General features: G+C 40.4%; 1 protein-coding gene across 12 annotated transcripts in view; it reads left to right on the forward strand.

Annotated features, from left to right (window-relative positions):
- Positions 1–24153, forward strand: part of FGGY (FGGY carbohydrate kinase domain containing) — a 420251-nt gene that overhangs the window by 274469 nt on the left and 121629 nt on the right. For 11 of the 12 annotated variants that reach the window (XR_009049724.1, XM_057712523.1, XM_057712514.1 and 8 more), the window contains 2 exons: positions 9112–9219; positions 21978–22039. The exons of the other annotated variant lie outside the window; for it this stretch is intronic. Coding sequence is in view for 10 of the 11 variants with exons in the window: in XM_057712523.1 (XP_057568506.1) it covers positions 9112–9219; positions 21978–22039 (170 nt within the window). In the remaining variant the exon portion in view is untranslated. The remainder of the gene's footprint in view (positions 1–9111; positions 9220–21977; positions 22040–24153) is intronic. 12 annotated transcript variants of the gene reach the window in all.

The following is a 24153-nucleotide window of genomic DNA, read 5'->3' on the forward strand; positions in this document are numbered from 1 at the left end:
TCTTGCAGTCGACTTTGAGTGCATTAAGTATAAGTGGATGAGAAGCATAAGAATGACATTTCTGTTGTGATCACACATGGTTTTCAGAATGATGAACAAGGTTTAAGAAGCCCACAGTCCTTTGCAAATAATTCAGAACATTGCAGGCAGCCTCCCTCCATCTCCAATTTGGCAATCGGTTGGTTGGGTGACGCACCTGCTCAGTTCCTCTCCTGCCTGCTCAGGCTGCTAAGCCCCAGGAGATATCTGTGAACAGGTTTCTGCTCAAACTGAAATAAAGGGGGACTTCCCTGATGGTCCAGTGGGTAAGACTCCGTGCTCTGATGCAGGGGTCCGGGTTCGATCGCTGGTCGGGGAACTAGATCTCGCACGAATGCCACACCTAAAAGATCCCGCGTGCCACAACAAAGTTCCCATGTGCCACAACTAAGACCTTGCTCAACCAAAATAAATAAATAAATGTTTATAAAAAAAAAAAAGGGAGAAGAAGATCCACTGAGGATGTTAAAATCAGTGGGTAAAATTTAGAAAACAAAAAACAAAATTGAAATAAAGGGATTGGGTTTCTAGGAAAGGCACACTCTTTACTGGAGGACTCTGAACCTTTCTGAAACCTCCAAGTAGAAGAGTAGAAAATTTGGCAGGCCTGAGCTTTATTAACCGTGCGTCACTTACAGGTGATTGGACATGTGTTATATTCTATTGTTGCTCTTAATGCCAGTGAGATTGTTACGTTAATAATAATTTTAACCATGCCCTGCATATGTGTGATGACTTCATTTACAAAGCATGCTATGTAGATATTGTGTATTAAGTACATATTACGTATGTATTTATAGATCTACGTATAGACATTTACACATGTAACGTGTCAGGACAGTCTACAATATAGAAGTACAGAGAGCTAAGGGAAGAGGCAGGGAGGCACACCTAACCCGGCATTGGGGGAGAAGTCAAAGTTTAGGGAAGGTTTCCTGGAGCAGGAAATATGGAGCAGAGTCTTATAAAAGGATGTGTAAGAGTTAAAGGGGAGGTGAGAGGGGCTGCCTTTTAGAAAGAGAGAGGAGAATTGATGAAGATTCAGAGATGAGAGAGAAAAGGGGAATTTGGAGAATTTCTAGGGAAATTTCTCACTTGGGGTATTTCTAGGCTGTGATGGGCTTGCTGCAGTAAAAAATGATGGGGCAAAGGGTGGGGGAGATGGTCACATCTGTGATAGGGCCAAATAGATCAAAGCCAGGTCAGAATAAAGGACGTAAGTAAGGGAAGTGATATAATTAGATTTGTATATTAGAAAGATCATTGGGCTGCAGGTATGGAAGTTAGAGCCTCTGAGTGGGGCTTGTGGGGGTGCAGGGAGGAGGACAGTATTTGAGGCATGTAAACCAGTTTAATTGCTGTTGCAATAACCCAAGCAAGAAAAGGTAAAGGACTGACTAATATCATGGCAGTGGGGAGAAACACAAAGGCTCGTGTTTGAAAAATAGAGTTGACAGTACATGCGACCTAACGTGAAACAGTTGAGTGAGATCAGGAAGTCAAGAATGATATCCTGTTGGTTGGGTAAATAGGGTACCATTCAGTGAGACTGGGACCCTGGAACAAGAGGAGCCCTAGGAGGAAGGATGACAAGGTCTATATTGGACATGTTGACTAGACATTCAGGTCACATGCCCTGTATAGAACTCAGGAGCAAGGTCCGCATTTGGAATAAAAATTTGAAATACAACAGCATAAAAATTGTAATACACATGGGAGTGCGTGAACTGACCCCGAGAGATGTGGTAAGTGAGAAAAATCCAGGAGGAAAGAGGAAGAAGAGCCCACCAGCGAGACACAGCTGATATAGGGTAGGGTCTGGACCTGACCCTGGGTCTTTGGACTCACATCTTTCCACTATCCCAAAAAGGAATAGAATTAATCTGTGTTTCACATTTCTTGAGAACGTATTATGTCCTAGGATCACATTATATACAATTTCTGCCATTTAAGACTAGCACAGAACTCTGGTAGATGAGATTATCTCCATTTATAGATGAGGAAGCTGAGACTCAAAGAGATTCAAAGATTCGTGGCTAGGATGTGACTGAACCAGAACTGAAAACCAGGTTTTCCTGACTCCAAGGTCTATGCTCATATTATTGTACTAAATCATGTTTATTCACTGCCTTTAAGATAAGACGTGGTTTTTCATAGTCCTGTAAGAGAGGCAAACAGCTCTTTGCAATTCGGTCTGAGAAGCAGGAAAATAAAGGTGACTGCTGAGAGCCCCCATTCATAAACAGAGTTCTGTGTTCTTTTTTGCAGTGTGTAGTGAGCTGGGAGTTGGCTGGAATGTGTATAAATGGTTTTTTTTCTAGTAAGACGATAACGCAGTCCATTTGGAGGGAGAGATGAGCCACCACGGAAGTACCCAGCCCCACACATGCCTGTGGCTACCCTCGAACATTCCCAACCTGGCTGGAGGCGCTCAAAACAAAACCCCCTGTTCCCTCCCAGGACCACTGGCGCCTGGAGCCTGCCTCCTGCCCCTGCCAGAGGCTCAGGCCAAGCTCCGGATGATGGGGTGGGGGAGCTGGAGCAGCTCCCTGCCCTGAGGCCAGCCATCGCTCCCAGAAAGAGGTGTGAGCAGGCGCCTGGATTTTATCACCGCAGGGAAACTCAGCTGACAGTAGCATAGCCTTAGATGAAAGTTGGCCAGTGGCATCCACTCTTGGAGTCAGCTTGGAAACAGACATGAAAAGAGGCAGGAGCACGTGGAGAGAGACTTCCAAATCCCAACTCCACCGCTGCTGATCCTTGTGATCCTGGGTAGTCTGTTTACTGTCCCTGGTTTCTTCACGTGTAAAACGGGCTGTGTGTGTTTGACTCCGTGTGCTAGTAGGGTTATTCTAAGTCTGAATGCAAATGTACACTCAGAAGTCACTTGATATCTGAGTTACTACCCAGCCCATCCTGCTCTCCAGTGCCTACTAGATTGTAAACTTTGAGAGGACAAGGATTATGTCATTTACCTGGCTCTCGACACACATCTTTCTGTCATTTTATTTTTAAAACAGGAGTTTGAAGTCAGTGTGTATCCAGTAAATATTTGCTGAGAATTTATTCAGCTAATGTAAGATATTATAGATAGTAGCCATTGACTACAACCCATGACATTGGCAATCAAGAAAAACCCCCAGTAACCTTGGTGACAGGTCAGAGAGGTAGTGGAGCAAAGTGGGTACTTAAAGAAGCCCCAAGAGGCAACCCCATGAGCCCCAGGCCATGTGAGGGCAGAGTCTGTGTCAAAATAGCTTGAAATAGTTGTGATTGGCCAGCTAGGGGGGAATGATTCAACTTCCCAGAATCTTAGAGAATGTCAAAGACAAAAGAGATATTAAGCATCTCTAGTCCAATCGATTTATTTTATAGATAGGAGAATCAGATCTGGAGAGAAGAATAAGCGGGTAGATCATAGCTTGGATCCTGCTTGGATCTTGCAGTTACTTCTCTCCTATTTACTAGCTATTTGACCTCCTTCAGCTTAGATTTCCTCATTTGTGGAGTAAATGTAATAATAGGACCTATCTCATTGGGTTGTCATGAGTATTAAATGTGATAATGTCCATAAAGTGCCTACAATAGTCTGGCACATAATAAGCCCACAATAACTGTTAGCAATTACTATTTTATTACTTCTTCTCATTTCTATATTGTTATTTCTTCTTCATATTGCCTGGCTTTGAGGGTGTTTTCACTGAAGTTTTTTTCCAGCCACCACATTTTAAAAATTGAATCTTTGACAAGCAGTAGGATATGTTGATGCAAACATATACCCATCCTTCAAACCATGTGAACTTTTGTACAAAAAATGCAGAACTTTAAGCCCTCATGAAAATCAAGATGCTTGCACAGCTTCATGACACAGGCTTGCTGCCTGGGATGCCCTCCCTCTCTACCTAAAGAAGCACTTATTCGCCCTTCAAGGCCTGGCTCCCATGTGGCCATCTCTGTGAAATGCTCACTCTTCTCCCAGGCAATTTGGGCTGCTACCACATTCCTCACCCACCTTACTGTAGCCCTTGGCATGTTTTATTGTAAATTTTTTATTTCCATCTCTGTCTATCTGTTCTGACTAGGAGCTCCTTGGGAAGAAGGGCCATACCTTATTGTTAATTTTTCTTCCTTTTCTCCTTCTTCTCCTTCTTCTGTTTCTCCTCCAGCTCCCCCTCCCCTCCTCCTCCCCTTCCCTCCTCCTCCCCCTTTGCTCTTCTCCTCCCTCCTTCCTCCTCCCTCCTCCCTCTTCTTTTTCTATTATTATTATTATTATTATTATTATTATTTTGCCTTATTATTTTATAACCTTGTTACTGATCTCAGTGCCTGGCATATAGTGTTCAACCAGATGTTTTGTTTTATTGCAGGCTTTTATAACTATTTATATCACACATAATTAAAGAAGGTATCAAAGGTCTGCATACACTTTAAACACTAGTAAGTTGAATACTCATGCACCATGATCCATGAGAAAGAATATTACGGAAGAAAATATTACCGGTACCTGTTAAGTGCAAAATTTTAACTATATGATTAAGTAAATGTTAACTATTTTCCTGTATTTTGCTTAACGTGCTAGTTCTTAAAGTAAGTTCAAATCTTGATTTGGACATGGCTCATGATAAGTAATCCTGCCAGGTTTATACCCTCTGAAAATATGATAAACTTCGCTTCTGCATCGTCATCTTCCCTTCATTATTAACAGCATTGACTAAATAAAACCAAGAATGAATCTAGAGACCTCCTTAACGGTTACATTTATTTTTGGCTGTGGCCATTCATAGCAGTCACTTGACTATCCCATCATGCAAGCCTCGTTTCAAGGAGAAAGAACATTTACTTGGTATTTAACATGTAATAAACTGTCTATATGTGACAACTTATCTTCACAAAAGTCCTGCCACATTTATATCATTCTTCCCATTCTGGAACTGAAGAAACTGAGGCTCAGAAAGATTACCTTTTATAAGTTCACATGGCTGGCACATGGTAGTCAGGATAGAATCAAGATAGATATTTGACTCAACCTTTGCTTTCTCTCCGGCTCTTCAAAAGTGTATTGGGGAAAACTTATCAAAAGCCATTAGCAGGACTTCCCTGGTGGCACAGTGGTTAAGAATCGACCTGCGGATGCAGAGAACAAGTTTGTTCCCTGGTCCGGGAAGATCCCACGTGCTGCGGAGAAACAAAGCCTGTGTGCTACAACTACTGAGCCTGTGCACCACAACTACTGAAGCCTGAGTGCTCTAGGGCCTGTGTGCCATAACTACTGAGCCCACATGCTGCAACTGCTGGAGCCTGTGCTCTACGAGAGAAACCACATCAATGAGAAGCCCGCGCACCACAACAAAGAGTAGCCCCTGCTCATCGCAACTAGAAAAAATCCACGCGTAGCAACAAAGACCCAACGCAGCCAAAAAAATAAAAAAAAGCCTTTTGCACATGAAGATTCCCTAACCTGCTTGTCATCTAAGCCAGGAGGTTGGTTCAATCTCAGTGAGTCTGTGTTGGCTCTGATGACCCTGCTTTCTGCCCTTAAAAGGTAAATGAAGGACTTAAAGAAGCAGTCGTAGCCTAAAATCAAGAGCACGCTTTGGCAGAGACAAATACAGAACCTGTAGAGCCTGACTGCTTTGTACACTTATAACCTTGGGCATGCTATTTAACAGTGTCTGCCTAAAGTTTACACATTTGTACTGTAGGAATAATGATAGAATCTTCCCCTTAGGGTCATTGTGAGGATTAAGTGATTTAACTCCTGCAATGTGCTTAGAATATGGCCTTTAGTAGCTACCCAGTCAATCGTAACTGCTGTTGTTGTTGCCAACAGCACATGATTGCTGGGAAGTCAGTGTCCTGTATGGACACCTGTCATTAGTGGAGTAAAAGGTGCTCCTTCCTTTTAGGTCACAGAGCAGCCTTCAGGCCAAGATAGCATTCAGCATGGAAAGAGCTTTCACAAAAATATTTTTAAGTATTTAGGTTTATTGCAAAGGATTAAAGCACACATTAAATACATGAATGTGCTCTCTCTCACTCTCTCTCTCTCAAAACAAACTATCACTTGTTTTCTTCCAGAGTTTGGGAGTGATCCGAGGTGCTCTAGGGAACCTGTGTCTGTGACTTTATGTCCTTGCTTTAGTCAGGGTGTCTGATGAGAAGCGTGTGCTGTTCCAAACCAGTGAGTGCAGCAGGAGTCAGCTCAGAACTTTCTGGACAGAGCCAGGCAGAGCCTTCACCTGCCATTTCTGAGCAGCAGAGCTCCAGTCCGCCAGTGGAGTTCTGCAAAAGCTGATGCAGGAATGTCTTTAAATCGTGGGGTTTGGGGTTTGGGGTTTGGGGTTTGGGGTTTGGGTAGGCTGAGATGATGCAAATCCTCCTATGCAATTTATGTATACACATTTTGTTTGTTTTTTAAAAAGCATATCCTGGGGTTTGAGGCCAGTATCTACCTGAGTTCAAGCCCCACCTCAGCCGTTTACTGCCTGTGTGACTGTGGATGGTGTGCAGCCTGAGACTAACCTGTCAAATGGTGCTGGAAGAGTTCTGGAAGGAAAGGGGTACGGGGCATGAAAAGAGATGGCTTGTCTTCGGTGGGTGTCCATCCACCTGTCCAAACCCTGGATCCTAAGTGCTTGTGGGCATGGGCTGTCTTACGCATCCCAAAGCAGCTGGGACATGCAGTGTAGAGCAGTAGTTTCTAGAGTTGGCATGTGATAAAATTTTCACTGGCAAAGACAAAGTGACAAAAATGAAGACCATTTAGTGTGTGCTGCTTCTGTCTGGAACACTCTCTATCATATACCAACACAAACACACACACACACATATACACAAATACACATAGATATACATATACTCACAGCTGAATAATTTCTATGTATGTTTTCATCTTAATTCAAATATCACTTCTTCAGAAAAGCCTTCCCTAACCCCTAGACTAGATTAGGTACCTCACTTATGGGCTCTTATAATACCTTCTGATATTCTTTCATTTACTTATCATAGTTTATATTTACACGTTTGTGTCTTGGGGTGACCATTTGTCCCTTTTGCCTTGCACTGAGAGCTTTCCAGGATATAGGACTTTTAGTGTTAAATCCGGGAGAATCCTGGACAGACCTGAAACACTGGTCGCCCCAGTCTGCCTCCCTCTGAAGACAGCAGCACCATGAAGATGGAGACAATGCTCTTTTGTTTACATTGACTTTCAGTGCCTGGGTCACAGTAGGGACTCAGGAAACACCTGTTGAACCCAGGAAGGAATGAGTGAATATGTCAACGAAAGCTAAACTGTCTTTTCTTGCAGGAAAAACAAACAAACAAACAAACAAACATTTTTCTCCTTCCTCTGAGATTATTCTTTTTATTTTAGGTGTTAAACTTACCCTTTTGTAAATTACCTTTATTTGACAAAATGTAAAGTTGCTTCCCTTACCCCTTTCCTATTTGGGGGTTGGAATTCTTACTGATTTGAAGACTCACTCATGTAGTGAAAGGAGAACCAGAATAGTTAGAGCCCAGGCATTTAAAGACGGTTTATCCGTATGCTGAAGTGCTGTACTGTAAACTTCATGAGGGCAGAAGTTATGGATATATTCAGTTCACTTCTATATCCCCAGGGCCTAGTGTAGTAAGGGCTCAATAAATATTTGTAGAATAAATGAAAGAATAGATTCTCTGCCCAGCCTCAAGACATGCATACGTAGACCAGTGTGCCTAACTCCCTTTTCCTCTCTATGCTCTAATACACCCTTCCACAACCATAATGTGACTTTAGCATTCATCCCTGCCGGGTGGATGAGAAGCTCGTGCCATTCCAGATAAGTGGACATTTGGTCCATCCCTGCCTGTCCTGGCTCATCTCTTGATGTACTTTCCTAACACCTAATGGGCTTCCATGGTCTGCTACCAAAAAAAGACATTGCCATATCTTGAGTAATAAGACCATCTCTCTCACCTGTGTGGCTTTGTTCAAGCTATTCCCTTGACATGGAATGCCTGTTCTAATTCATCTGGCTAAATCTTACTAGTCTAAGCTTATGTCCCACTAAGCAGTCACCTCTGGACCATTTCATTCCTCACCTGCTGTGCCCCTCCACAGCATTCTGTGTTTTGTCTTTACCATCCCATGGACCACACTGTTTTCTATTTGACTGTTTACTTATTTAGCTCCCCCCTAGATGAGGAGCTTCTTGAAGACAAGAACTATTTCTGATTCATCTCTGTGTCCCCAGCACCAAGTTGAGAGAGATGGTATGCTATTAGGTGTCTAATGAGTGTTTGTAGAAAGAAGGGGCTACATCAGTTATCTCATGCCATAAAAATGCTAGGTTAGAAACAAACGTAAAATCCTAGCGATATATAAAAGGACATGATGTATTTTTGTTCACAAGTCTATCGGTTGGCTGGGTGATTCTGGTGGTCTGGGCTCGCCAGTTGCTGTTTGACTGGGAGGATTTGCTGAGCTTGTTTGGGCTCTCTCATGTCTCTGAAGCATCACGTGTGACAACTGGGCTGACTCAGCTTGCTGCACATCCACCCAGCAGGCTCGCCAGGGCATTTTTTCGTGACAGATGGAGAGGAAGAGGAGCAGAAGCACATGGCTCTTGAGGCCTAGGCCTGGAAAACTGGTGCACAGTGTCACTTCCACCTCATCTTGTTGGCCAAATAAGCTCACAAGGTTGACCCAGACTCAAAGGGTGGACCCCACCTCTCAATGAGAGGGGTTGTGAAGACATACTGCAGAGCTGGTGGATGCAGGGAGGGCTGGAAAATGGGGACCATTATTACAATCAGTCTGCCGCAGAGAGGGAGCCGGCCAGGAACTGTCACATCAGTTTCTTTCCAAAATGATCTCTTTTGCTGCATTGACACCTGAATGAGTTTATCAGAAGGGTTTCCAAAGATGAAGCCAGGCCCATCCTTTGGCAGTACCAACTTCCCCACCATCAAAGATATTTAATAAGAAGCTGAATTCCGTGGTCGTAGAAACATCACACGAGAGGAGGATAAGGCTCCTTCTAGCCTTGAGGGACAGTATTCTCACATACTTTGCCCTTTTCTTTGCAGATCAGCAAAAACCCGATCTTTGTACCAGGGGTCTGGGGCCCTTATTTCTCAGCCATGGTCCCTGGGTTCTGGTTGAATGAAGGTGGCCAGAGTGTTACTGGAAAATTGGTAAGTTGACACTTTCTTTGTATGGTCTTTAGTGTTTTTACACCCTTGACTCCCATTTTGTCACACTCCCCATATCCCCAGTATCTGCAAGATTTGCAGACTCCTACATCGGAAGAATTGACTTTCTCTTAGCACACAGCCTCACATATGGAACATATGCAGCCTGCGTTTGCCAAAGGAAGAAATGTTGGTCCAGGCATTGATGACTAACCCATCTTCTCGCCTATCTTTCTTTCACACAACAACCCATTTTTTCATGGCAACAAGAGTGATATTCTACTTTGTAGAAAGGACTGTGTTAATCTCCAGCCAGAATCCTTCAGTGGTTCCCCATAGCCCTTGGGACATAGTTCAGATAGTTTTCTGGGCCCATCATTCCCTTTGTGGTCTATCCCCTCCAGTCTCACACATGTACTTGTCACTAAGGCCAAATTGCCCTACTCACAGCTTCCCCATGCCTTCTGGTATTCAACTCCTCTGTGCCTTTGTATATGCCTCTTTCCCTACTTGGAGAGTATTGTATCATTTGCTAGTTTTACTTGTTCTTTAAGACATAACTCCAGTTCTTAGCACATTCTGAGATAATCTGTCTTTTCCAGAAATCTATGAGCTCCTTAAAGGTGTGGGCCATATCATACTTCTCTTTGTATCCAGTTCAGTGCCTGGTTCGTAGAAGGTGCTTGGAGAAAATGTGTTGAATTCACAGGGTTGTCTCATAGGGAAGACAGAAGATCTATAAAAGTGAGATGTGTATTATACGAGAGGTACAAGGCACAGAGTTGGCACAAAGCTAGATTAAGAAATTCTTTGCAGGGGAGAAAGCATTTGTGCTGAGCCTTAATGATAAATAGGGACCAACCAGACAAAGAAAGGTACGGATATTCTTCTAGGTAAGAGAATTTGCATAGGAACAAAGACATGGGAGTGAAAAGTAACAAGGCATATTTGAGAGTGATTGGACAATTTCAGTTGTGGCATAAACTGTTCTTAGAAAAATGACTTACAATAAAAAGTTAGAGAGCTGGGCAGGGACCACACAGAAGAAGTCCCTGTAAAACATGCTAAGGAGTTGAACTTCAGGTAGTAGAACCAAGGGGAATAGGAGAAAGATTGGAAGAGTGTTGGGTGTTGTCAAATCTGTTATGAAAACTGGCTAGCAGCCAGTCAGGAGGAAGGCCTGAGCATGCATGGATGGATGAAGAGAGACCAGCTTTAATAGGTTAATCCACAGACAAAAAGCCATGAGGGCTTGATTAAGGACAGTGGCAATAATGACTGAGAGTTGAGGTCAAGAGATCAGCAGACCTCGGAGGGACTGAATGTGGAAAGCAAGGGAAAATGAGACCCAGGCTCAATTCCCCAGCCTCACATTTACTATGTTATTTTGAAATCATCTGTTTACGGTCTGTTCCCCTATCAGCTCTTCTAAATGTTCAGCCAAATCAAAAATGATCTGATCCCAAGCTGGATGTAGATACAAATAATCATTAGTTTCCATTTCTTAGTGTGTTCCTATTTTATTCTTAGCGTGTTCCTATTTTATTCTTAGCAGCCTCAAGTTCTCTCTCAAAGTTGACGGACACATAGGTGGATGGCTGGATTCAAAGAGCATGTTTCATGCCTCTGCTCTTGTGCCAGGCTGTAGAGATTCATGACTTAGTCCCCCATTAGTCCCTGGTTTTAAGGATCTCATTGTCTAGTAGGGAAGCTCAGTGAGTATAAATTAAATAACATCTGATTGGTGTTAATAACCAATTGGACTTTTCTAGAAAAGTCAAGAAAAAGACATCACTCTGTGCCTGAGGTGCAGTGGGGTTGGAACTTTACCGTCTCCTATTTAAACTAGTGTCATGTATTTATACAACTTTCAACTTCAATACCCACTCCCTTCTATGACACATAGAAAACCCATTATTGAAACATAGCCCTTTTCAAGCCCACATAGTGGTGTAATTACCCTTAGGAGAACCAGAACTCACAGCAGACACAACCCAGAGTCTTTTTTAACAAGCACAATGATCCAATAAACCAGCTCTTTGTGCAGGATGCATTGTCCATGAAGCTGTCCATCAACAGGTTTTCAGAGACTTAGTATGCTAATTGAACATCTGTGTCAGTCTAGGAATGCTTTTGCCAGTATTTGACTCAGAGTTTGCTCTGTTGCTATGGATATAAGCCATCTTTGCCCAAACATTATGACGTATCTTGGTGGACAAGAATTGGTTACGCCTGTTTCCTGAGCCTGAATTTAAATTTTAAAAAGTGACTTTTTTGGCCATTAATAAAATCTTCATAATAGTCCACTATGGTTTTTGACAAGAATCATGGGAATTGTTGGCCTTTAGTTAGTTGATTTTGCACCATCAACCAATGAAGCTGCAGGTAGAGTTCCACTTAGGGCAATTCTACGTATATAGTTTCATTGAACATAGGGATGGGACATGATTGACAGAGAGCAAAATCTAAGGAAGTCCAGAAGCTAACATAATGGGGCAAAATCTGAATCAAGAACAAAGCAGACTGTCCAATAAAGCATCAGTGCAGAGAGGCCAGGCAAAGAGACAGAAACCACCTATAAAACAGAGTTGTGAGAAGAATAACAATGATGATGGTAATAATAGCAGCAATAGTTGTACCTTATTGAGTGCAGTTTCCTAGGGGAGATATTTATGTGTATAATCTTGTTAATCCTCGAACAATACTCATAAGAAGCACAGTGCCTAATATTTATTTTGAACACTTATTTCCCAGTCTCAATTCCAATCAAGAGCTTTTCATGTGCTATTTTATTTAATCCTCTTGAACCCCCTACAAGTTAGGTACAGTTATTATCCATACTTTACAGATAAGGAACTGAAACTCAAGATAGCAAGCACAGCCTGGAGAGATTCCTGATGCACTGTCAGTGGCCTTTTTATGTAGTTCCTTTGCCACTCCTTTCCATTTACTTATTCTGGTTTATTCTTTGTGAATTCTTATGACTGGTTTTACATGTTGTCATCATACAGAACACCCTAAGAGGAAGTTACATTTCTTTTGTTCTGTGTTTCGTATGTACATCTCTCATATGCTATGTCTAAAAGTGTCTGCTGTATTTTTACATTGTCCAGAATATATTATAAATATGCAGTCATAAATATATCATCTAAAGCAGAAGAGAAGAGATAGAAGAAGAAAAGGGAAGTAAAGGAGGGGAAAGAAGAGAGGGCAAAAAGAAAAAGGAACAAAATTTACCTAAACTCTGGATTTGGAAAAAAGATATTTTGTCTCATTTTTACAATTAAATACAGATCTTCCATCACAAAGCAAAATCCTTCATTCCAAGTATATGAATAGATTGGTACTTAAAAAGAAATCTCCATCTGGTTAATTTCAGGATGAAGAAAAAAAATAGGATAGGATCTTTTCTGGCTCTGGAGCCTTTGCAGTTTCATCTCTGAGGCTTGGACTTGTTTTTCACTCAAGTTTGTGCTGCTGATATTTATTTCTTCTTAGAAGGGCGCATACCCCATTCCCATGGATGATTTATTTCAGTTCACCAAACACCCACCAAAGATTGTCTCGTGCTTGTCAATGCTCTCTCCAGAATAGTTGTGCAAAAACCATCACTCTTTGCCCAGACTTTTTCCACAGAACACCAGCCCTCGCAGTCACTGTGTCCAGATGCCGAAGCTTATTTCCAACTGGACCTCAGCCATCCCTCTCTCCAAGCACTCTTCTCTGTCTTACATGAAGTCATTTTTATTGGGGGAGGCATTGGGTAAAAGAGACTAGGACAAATTCCTAAGCCACCCCTTAGGTGATGGCATTGGCTTTCTGGGACAGTATGGCTTGGTGAGGAGTTACCTTCAAGTTGTTTGAAGCCAGAATTTAAATTTATAAACTTGAGCCACAGGGTTATAATGTTGCAAGCTACTGTGTGCTCTTGGAGTTTTAGGATTTGTGCACTGTGAGTGCCTGTCTGCCTCCTCTCTTATCACCAGTGACCCTCAGCGTGGGATGGGGCTAGCCTCAGGGGGTCAGCCAGTCTTCCATAGCTGGGTGTATGAAGAGCTTGCTGAGTGCTCAGTGCTGTCCAGGTTATAGAGGTAGTGATGTCCTCCCTTCATTCAGTTGCTGTTTCCATCCTGTTACAGAGATTTCCTGAGGGATTGCTCTGGATCAGGCAAGAGTATGGTCACATGATTCCTGTCCTCCAGCAGCTTATCATCTAATAGGAAAGTTGGATATGGAACTGATAATTATAATTTATTGTAGCACATAAAAGTAGATTGCACTACCCCTACAGCCCAGTGGGAAAGTCTGTTCTATGCTAAGCACATGGAGGCCCTCATGAAGATTCAGGATTTCATTTGATCTTCACAGCATGTCTGTGTGGTCAGTTTTATGATGTCAGTTTTACCAGTGACTGAACAGGCTCAGAACAGTGAGGTAACGTGATCAAGGTCTTAACAGCTGTAAGTGGGGAGAGCCTTTCAAACCCAAGTCAGCTACCAGAAGCCCCAAATCTTTCCAGAACTGGACCTGACTTTTACAGAGCTGCCTTTCTGAATTTTTCTTACAGTTGTCTTGTAGACTTCCATGAGAAGCAATTATTGTATCAGTTAGTATGACTTTCAGGTGTATTGAAGCACATACAGTTGGCAGACTTTGTAAGGCCATGAGAGAGAAATGTATGTATATCAGCCTTGACATGATCTAGGTATATTGACTTAGGTGTGTCCCCAGCATCTCACATTAGCTAATTGGAATGACTTCATGGATACAAAGACCAGCTCTGCATAAACAGATGCCTGCCTGTTCCCTCTTCCTGCCCAGGCCTTCACAGCATTTTTTTGTACACCCACCTGGATTCCTTCACAGCTTCCTAATTACCTTACTCTTTTTATAAGGACACCGATTCCATCAGATTAGGGCCACCCTTATGACTTTATGTAAGCTTAATTACCTCCATAATGTCTCCATCTCCAAATGCAGTCATATTGGGTGTTGGGCTTCAACATCTGAATTTTGAGAGGATACACTTCAGTCCGTATAGTCATACATATTTCAAAGAAATTCTGAGAAATAAAACATAATCTTTTGTGGTTACCTACATATTTACCATTTCCATTGTTTTTTATTTTTTTTAATGGAAATCTAAGCTTCCACCTGGTATTTCCCTTCAGCCTGAAGAACTTCCGTTAGCATTTCTTTAGTTCTTGCAGGTCTACTGGCAAACAGACAAACAAAAACACATCTTCTTAGTTTTCTTTTTTTCCTTCAACACTCAAAGATGTCAGTGTATTATATTCTGGTACCATTGTTTCTTATGAGAAGTCAACAATCATTCATTTTGTTCTTCCCCTATGTACAGTGTATTCTTTTCCTCTGGTTACTTTTAAGATTTTTCTTAATCTTAGTTTTTATTAGGGTGTGCCCAGATGTGGTGTTTTGGGAAGTCATCCTTCCTCCCCCAAGTTTGCTATACTTTTGAATTTGTGAATTGCTATCTTTCACTAAGTTTGGGAAATCTTTAGCATGTATATATTTAAATATCTTTTCTGCTCTATTTGCTCATATTCCTCCTACTGTGACTCCAATTACACATATTTAAGACCTTCAGCTATTTTCCTATAGCCCCTAAGGGCATTTTTTCCCCCAATATTTCTCTCTCTTTCTCTTTCTGTCTCTCTCTGTCTCTTTCCCTCTCTCTCTCAGACACTTTCTGTTGGTCTTTTTTCAAGTTCACTGACTCTTCTGTCTGCAGTTTCCAATCAGCTGTTGGGCCCATCCATTTCAAATATTATATTTATCAATACGAGAATTTCTACTTTTTTATCATTTCCATTTCTTTGCCATTTCCCATCTGTTTGTTAGTTATAAGAGTGTTATCCTTTACATCCTTAAGCATTGTTAAACTACTGGCTTTAAAATTCTTGTCTTCTAATTTTAATGTCTGTATTATCTCAGGGTTATTGTCCATTAAATGGTCTTTCTGTTAAGTAATGATTACCTTTTCCTGTTTCTTTATATGTCTAGCAATTGTGACTCATATCTTGAACATTGTATTGTAGAGACACTGGATTATCCTTATTTCTCTGAAGAGTATTTTTTTAAGCAGGTAGTTTAATGACTAAAGTTATTTTGTCTCTCCTGTGATGGGCACCTTTTGAAACCTATGTTGAGTTCTTTAAGCCTTAGCTGGGCTCCTTATTATGTAATTCAGAGATCATCCAGAAATTAAGGTAACACTTACATGCACAGTGTTGAGCTCCCTTTCTATGTCTTTCTCCTTTTTGAGATCTACCTAGCTTTTACTTTCTAGTTGCTATGATGGCCTTGAACTCTGACCTATCATTTCTTGACTAGAAAGACTGCATATTTCTGAGTATTAGCTGTTCTGCATGGCACTGATTGGGGCCTGCCCTCAGGCAAAAATCTGTAAAATCAGTAAACACACATAATACTTTTTTTTCCCATGTGTTTATTCCTCTTCAGTTTCTACCTGGTTTTGGTCACTTTCCAGTATCTTCAGAGAATTGTTTGATATATTTTGATCAGCATTTATAATTGTTATCTGGGGGAACAATTTGTATGGTAAGAACTATTTAGCCCTTTTATGAAGTGGAACTCCTGAATGATTTCTTTTAAAGCAAATAAGATTACGTTTCTTCCCTGATTAAAACCCTTCTGTTGACCATCTGTATGTCTTCCTTGGAAAAATATCTATTTAGGTCTACTGCTCATTTTTGATTGGGTTGTTTGTTTTTTTGATATTGAGTTGTATAAGCTGTTTGTATATTTTGGATACTAATCCCTTGTTGGCACAATGTTTGCAAATATTTTCTACCATTCTTTTTGTTTTGTTGATAGTTTCCTTTGCTGTGCAAAAGCTTTTAAGTTTGATTAGGTCCCATATGTTTAGTTTTGCTTTTATTTCTTTTGCTTTGGGAGACTGATCTAAGAAAATGTATTGCTATGATTTATGTCAAAGAATGCCTATGTCCTCTTCTAGGAATTGATGGTGTCATGTTTTACATTTAGGTCTTTAAACCATTCTGAGTTTATTTTTATATGTGGCGTGAGGGAGTGTTCCAATTTCATTGCAGTCAGAATGGCCATCATCAAAAAGTCTACAAATAATAAATGCTGGAGAGGGTGTGGAGAAAAGGGAACCCTTATACACTGTTGGCAAGTATGTAAATTGGTGCAGCCACTATGGAAAATAGTACAGAGATTCCTTAAAAAACTAAAAATAGAGCTACCATATGATCCAGCAATCTCACTCTTGGATATATATCCAGAAAAAAGAAAACTCTAATTTAAAAAGATAGAGTAGGTGTTCAATTAACATTCATTAAATCTATAAAGAACCTTATCAGGCTAGAGTATACTTGCATATTGGGATACCCATTTTTCCTTCATAACGCAGAGCTTTGTGAAAGCAATGACTTCTATTTATCTTTGTATCCTGAATTATTAGACTGATGCCTAGCACAAAGTAGACATATATCACATTAGTTTCATGAATTAGTGAACTACTTAACAAACTGTAAAAATGAACAAAGCTAGCAGTTTTGATGGTGAATGAAACTAACTAAATAGCCCTGCATTAAGTCAGAATTGTTCCACTTGTAAGCGAAATCATCCTATTTGTAAAGCTTATATTAAAGTTGTAGAAAAATTTTTTTAAAAAACACATAGTTTATATTTTCTTTTGGGAATGTTTGTTGTTCCTAGGAAATGTTTGGTGTTAAAACTCACAGTCCTTTCCAGCAGTATAAAAAAAAATTGTCTAGATTGGGCTTTCTTCTTTCATTAGATTTTCATGAGAATTTCAAAGCTGGGAAAAATCAGGCAAAATGTTTTTGCTTTGAAATAAGAAGATTAAGTAAGTAAAGAGTTGAAATAGCTTAGATAAAAAAAGTGACGTTGCAGGTAAATACAAATGGAAAAAAGGCAAGCATCACAAGTGATGAACGTTGCCCTGAGCCTAATGATTGCTTTATCTGTAAAGAAGGAAAAAGACAGTCTCAAGACTAATACAGAAAACTGATTTTAATAGAGAAAAACCCATCATTCAATAAGATAGCTTTGTCTTAGCAAAATGATCATGGAACCTAAAATTCTTAAATTTTAAATTTGTGTTGTGTTTTTCTTGTCTGTAAACTCTTTGCCAATATCTCAGGTGATGCAGTCCTCTGTGTAATTGTACAGACTCTTGCCTATTTGTCATATTAACTGATTAAATGTATTAGAGAGAGAATTAGAAATGGTCTTGTCCAAGGTCATGCCCTGAGCCAGAGCTGAGCTCAGGTCTCAGGAGTCCTTGTCTGCGTCCTCCCTTCCATATCAAGGGTCATAAACTCAAATGCCGAAAGGACTCAAACAGCATAAATGAATAAACAGACCAGGCAAAGAGTTATTTTTTTACTTTTACAGAGAAGCTTCTCTTTTCAGCTCGCAGTATTCTTGGGCTGAATTCCATGTTCCCTCCTTTGATAGAGAGATGGGTATAGAGAAATAGATCTCTCCTACAAGTAAAACATTAGTGCCATCATGATGATAAATGGAGTGGTGGTGCCTCTCACAAACTGTAGGGTGCGGTCTGTCTGAAGGAATCAGTCACCACTCAGCCCCAGCTGACTCTTGCCATGGGGCAGTATGGATGACCCAGTGTTTTACATTCACCAGTTCTTCAAGGGAAACCGGAGTCTGGACTTCAAGTGAAATCTCTCAATTTTAAAACATTGGCTCATTTTTAAAAACATTGTATGTCCCAAATAAAATACATCTGTGGGCCAGATGCCACCTCTTACTACCCATGTATGATCTCTGTGTTATACTTATTGCATTTCTATTTTTCCCTTGTTCCAAATGCAGATGCCACCTTCATAAGGAAATGCCAAAAAAACACAATTCTAGTTGCATATTCTAAGATGGCCTTTTCCTCTTGATCCTGACCTGAAAGCTATCCTGAAGAAGATGACTCCACCCAGCTTAAGCTTCCTACCTATCCAAATAGTTTCTGCCTACTCCTACAGCTGCCAGCTCTTAGAGCTGAAATCTGAGAAGACGGAGGAAACAAGAAAAGAGTCATAGAGTTAGAATAGTTCTGTCTATGTATTTCTAAGGCAACCACTTGGCAAATATAGTTATTGTGGTAAAACTGGTTATTTCATTGGGAAACAAATAACCACTAATGGGGCACTGTGATCTTCTATACTGTGCTAAATGCATTAGAGAACAGAACATAAGTAGAAAGATCAGCCCTTGGAACAGGCACTCCAGGCTTTTGAAATGAGTGCTCAGCTATTTCAAACTGGCTCCTTTTTTTGTTAATCAGGGTGGGTCTTTACCATCAGATGCTGTGGGGGAAAAAAAAAACTGTAGCTGACCTTTTGATATCTTGTTCTTCCAACAATTTTTACTCTTTTGGTGGTACCTCCTTTTCTTTAATAATAGGTGTTATGATCTACAAGTCACCTTTATATCACTCACCACAGCCTTCTCTGCAAAGCAGATTTTACTATCCACATTTTACAATTATAAGAGAAGAGACTCTGAGAAGTCAAGTAACTTAGGTAGCAGAGAATATAAGACCATGAGTTTTGAACCTAAGTCTGTTTCCAAAGCCCATGTTTCAGCTGCTGGCTAAAAATGTAGATCTTATTATTATTTAGGTATGGTGAGGCCAGCAGATCAGGAGATGATTGCCATTGAAAGGATAGTTTGTTACTCACATTTCTTAAGAGGAGGGGGCCCACCAAACCGTGCAGGGCCTCATGGGAAGCACCAGTGTTGCCCCTCTAGGGTGATTAGAGTAGGGAAATAGTGGCTCATAGAGGAGGTGGTGAGGAGGTGGGCTCTGGATTAGTTAGTTCACAGGCCAGTGGAGTCCTTTACTATCTCCAGAAACTGGCTAGCCCTGGGAAGGGCAGTCTCCCCAGGGTCACCAGGGCCCCAGATCTCAAAGCAGCATAAATACAGAAAATAAAAAGACATGCTTAAAACGACCACATTTCATCTCCTTAGACCCCAAAGTTCAAAGTCATCCTTTCACTCTGATTTTCTTACATTCTGTAACTATTCAGTCACTGAGTTTGTTTCATTTTCTTCAAAATATGTCTCATTCATCCATTCGAGATGCCAGGCATCGCAGGCATTGAGAAAAGGGGAAATAATGAGGCTTTTGATTTAAAAGCGCTCAGAGCGTAAGGTAAGAGACAGACATATAAACTAATGATTATAGAGGAACTTGATAAATACTACAACAGAGCAAGAACAGGGGAGATTCGTGCCTCATATTCCCAACGTCAGCCTCTGAGCCTTGTCTGTGTTTCCTACCCTCTGTGCTTGGTCATCTCCCTGTTGTGCATACCCTACTGGGTTAATTTTCCTTAACTTATCATTATTTTCCTCCTCAAATCAAAATAATTTCCTATGACCTACAATTCAGTAAAACTATAATCACTTATCTGACTTTTAAGAACCACTGTCTGTCCACACCATCTTCATGCATCCGTATTTTCACCACTTCATTTAGTCTCTAATTTAGCATACAGTTACCCTCTGACTAATGTATGCCCCACACAGACATAAAGAAGTACAAAGTGTGGTAAATGCTCCCAAGAAGTACATGGTATTCTGTGGGCATGTGGTCCATTATGGTTTGTACATCCCACGTTTATCCAACAAATACTCATTGAGCATCTATTATATGCCAGTCTCAGGGCTGGACCAGTCTCCTTACTGTCTGTACCCAGATTTGTCTTTCCATCTTCATGTCTCTGTTCATCACAGCCTCCTTTCTGGCATCCCTTGCCTCCAGCCCTTTACTCCTCCAAACTGCCTGTTCCTGGCAATTATTATATATACAACTTCTTGCTTTATGCTACTATAAATTTTATGTATTTCTAATTTCCCCTCCATCCCAGAGCTTAGTCATAGCACCTGGTGCATTAGGCATGTGGTAAATACCAGATAACTGCATTCATACATGTGTGTCACGTGCTAGGTTCTGTACTTCCTCCAGGAAGTTCATTTAAATCTCCCTTCTCTGATCTCCTAAAGCACTTCCCATAGAAATTAGCATCAAATCAAGTAATGGCTTTAATTATCCATTATTGATGCCAGTGGGTTCATTGTGATGCTCTGACTGGATTGCAAACTCTTTAAGGTCCAGACTATGCCTCATTATAGTAACCCAGAATTGAACCTTCAGGAAGTAAGTATTCAAAACCTGAATGATTTTCTTTCCATTGAAATGACCAGTTGCTTAGGTATTATTTTGAAACACTTCTGTAGCACTACACAAATGGAATTCAACAACTTATATTATACCTGGAAGTTCAGTAGACAATGTGACATAGTAGTTAAGACCAAGGACTTTAGATACAGAGAGACCTCAGTTTGAGATATAGATCTGTCACTTACTGCCCTGTAACCTTAGGCAAGGTAATTAATCTCTTTTAGTTCTAGTTTTCTCACTTCTTCGGCAGAGAATAGTGTCTTCTGCACAAGAGTGTTGTAAGGAATAAATGAGATAGTATATGTAAAATGCTTAGCTTAGTAGTGGTATATTATATGGTAAATGAGTCAATAAATTTTAGGTGATGTCATTTGTACTGTTGTTAGCATTATGGTAGACACACTATGTCTCACAAATCCTGTTAAAGGGAGACTAGGACAGGATAAGAGGGAGAGGAGGTTACTGAGGCTCAGAGCAGTTAAGTGACCTGCACAAAGTCACATAGCTAGTTAGTATCAGAGCCAGAACCCAGATGCAGCCTTGGTGATTCCAGAACAAAGTCTCTTCCTCTTTACACAGTCCTGACTCTCAGGAAGCATGCTCAGAGAAATGATCTCCATGAGGCCACAATAACCAGTCTGTTCGTTGTTTGAATGAAAATAAATAGGTCAGAATGGTTGTTTTGGAGACTCATGTAAACATTGAGACAATACACAGATTAGGTTCAGGAACTCAAGCCTGGTGTTGGGTGTGTTTTAGCAAGCAGAGTCACAGCATGGGGAAACACATCCCTTCCTGATACATAGTACATAATATTTTGTTTAGAGCCACCAAGAGGATTAAGGAATAATATCCTAGACATGGAATTTCAAATGAGAAGGTGGTTGTCTGCAGAGCTCAGACGTATATGTCCTTGGAGAGCTCTGTCCCAGTTTCCCATGCGATAACTTCTCAGTCAGGCGAGGTTCTTTTGACAGCTCTGGGGCAACTCTCTTTTGTGTTTTTTTAAACTGGGACTCCCTCCTCATAGACTCTTTCACTCAGCTTCTTCATTAGTAAGACACAGAGAGTAATTCAAGGTCTGACATTGCCCTGGGGTAACAGTGTGGGGTAACAGGAGAGGGAGATGATGTAATCCAGAGGTCAGTGCTTTTAACATCCAGGTCCCCACCCCGCACCCCCCCACCCCCACTTACCCTGAGTTGCGTGAGTTACACCTCCTTCTCTGTCAAACCTCATTCTTGGACCTGATACTACCTGCTACTACCAGTTCAGCCTTGGGAGTCTCATTTCCTGCTGTTCTTCTCTTTAAACTTCTTTGTTTTACACATCCAAGAGGCCAGCAGTTGGTTAAACAAAGATAGATTTCTGAAAGAGCTGAGACACTTGCTGAGTTAGCATTTTAGCATTCTTGGATCCTGTGTAGACAAAGAGTTGAAAGAAACAGACATTTTAATATATCTTATTCTGGCTTAAACATAGACTAGAGACGCTATAAAATTGACCCATCTCTCTTTTTTTTCAGATAGACCACATGGTGCAGGGCCATGCTGCCTTCCCTGAACTGCAGGCTGAGGCCACAGCCAGGTAACAGCTCTCTGCTCCCACAACTTTCCATGCCCGACCACACTGGGCACTCACTTTAGGCAGCTGTGTGATTTTCAGATCTTGTGAGCAATGAAAATGGCTGGCAGTGCTTGGTTATAAGACAGTCATCTGAATGATCCAGGAAATACATGTATTCATTTTCAAAACAAGAGAATTCACAAAGAACCTAGACATCCTCCAAGAATATGCCAGCAATCCTGGTTGAGAAGCTCTGACATAAAAGAAAGAACATGTATTTTGGAGTTAAAACTTCTTGGATTCAAATCCAGTTTTTCTCCTTATTAACTATGTGACCATGGGCAAGTTATTCAACCTCTTTAACCTGTCTTTTCATCTCTGAAACAGGATAGTAACTGATAGGAGTGTTTTCCAGAATATATTGTTAAGTGAAGAAAGCAGAGTATAAAGGAGTATTTATAATATACTCCTGATTATGTAAACAGAAGGTTATATAAGAAAATATATGTGTATCTACTCATTTATGCAAAAGAAATTATAGGAAAGTTAAACCAGAAACTAATGAGGTTGTTACCTACAGGAGGTGTGGGTAGGAATGGGATGGAAATAGTGGGGCAGTGAGAACAGGATAGTATGAGGGAGCATTACGTCTTTGAGTATACCTTTGTATATAAGTCGGACTCTTAGAATCATGATAATGCTTCATGTCCCACTGAAAATAAACAAAAGGTAGAGAGAGAGAGAGAGATGTGTGTGGTAGGAATGAAATACAAACAGTAAAAAAAAATGAACCTATTCTATTAACAATAAATATCATAATCACACTGACGGGTTTGGGGAACAAAAGAACTAACCTAAGTATCTTTGAGAAAGAATATTTTGAGCATATCCTGTGTGGCTACAGATAAAATTCACTACATAAATATTATATTCTAATTACTAAATTTGTTTTTTATAGTATTGGTTAGTCTGAAAATCCTTTATGTGTATACTACAGTTGAGCAAAAAAATAAATATACTGTGGATAATGAGAGCCAGGTTTCCCATAGATAGGAAAAGAGGAATGTTAGAATGAACCCTATGGTAATGGATGGAAATCAGAGGTTTCAATAATAACTTGTGGCTTTTAGTGTATATATATTGCTGGATATAGGTAGAAATAAATATAGATATGTATATTCCTGCGTGAGTGGGTGTGACATATATATTTATTCTCCAGCTATCTCTGCTGAGATGGCTTAGAAGCATTGACACCCTAGTAGCAATGTGTACATCTAGCACCCTGGTACCCAGGTCTTGGTTTCTAAATACCATTCTCCTTGTTCTTCAGTAAAAGTAATCAGGATTTCTTAGAAAAGTGGTCAATTCCAGGGCTAGGGCCAGGAAAGTATATGAACATTTTGTGGTGCCAGAATGTAAGGAAATACTCAAAAAGAAATTGTTGAAGTACACAGGAGCCAGCTTTAACAATCACTCAATGGCCTAATCAGGGACAGTTTGATCAACAGAATAAATAATGATAGTATAAAATAACTCCGTGATGCCATTTTGATGTAAGTAGTAATTGAAGAAAGCTCAGATCTTGCTGACCACTATAAGGACAATTCACTTAAAATTTATAAATGTAGAAGAAATAATGGAAATAGAAAATCATTATTAGGCAGACAACACAGTAATAAGTATTGCAGGCAAGAATCACCAATGGATGCTAAAATTAGTGACTGAATTTACAATAGCTAAGACACGGAAGCAACCTAAATGTTTACCAATGGATGAATGGATAAAGAAGATGTGGTGTATATATATACAATGAAATACTACTCAGCCATAAAAAAAGAATGAAATAATGCCATTTGCAGCTACATGGATGGACCTAGAGATTATCATACTAAGTGAAGTAAGTCAGAAAGAGAAAGACATGTATCAATATCATATGATATCACTTATCTATGGAATCTAAAATATGACACAAATGAACTTATTTACAAAACAGGAATAGACTCACAGACATTGAAAACAAACTTATGGTTACCAAAGAGGAAAGGTGGGAGAGGGATGAATTAGGAGTTTGAGAGTAGCAGATACAAACTACTATATATATAATATATAAAGAACATATGTCCTACTATATAGCA

The sequence above is a fragment of the Hippopotamus amphibius genome, chromosome 1 (genome assembly GCF_030028045.1).
Source record: "Hippopotamus amphibius kiboko isolate mHipAmp2 chromosome 1, mHipAmp2.hap2, whole genome shotgun sequence".
In the NCBI taxonomy this organism is placed as follows: Eukaryota; Metazoa; Chordata; class Mammalia; order Artiodactyla; family Hippopotamidae; genus Hippopotamus; species Hippopotamus amphibius.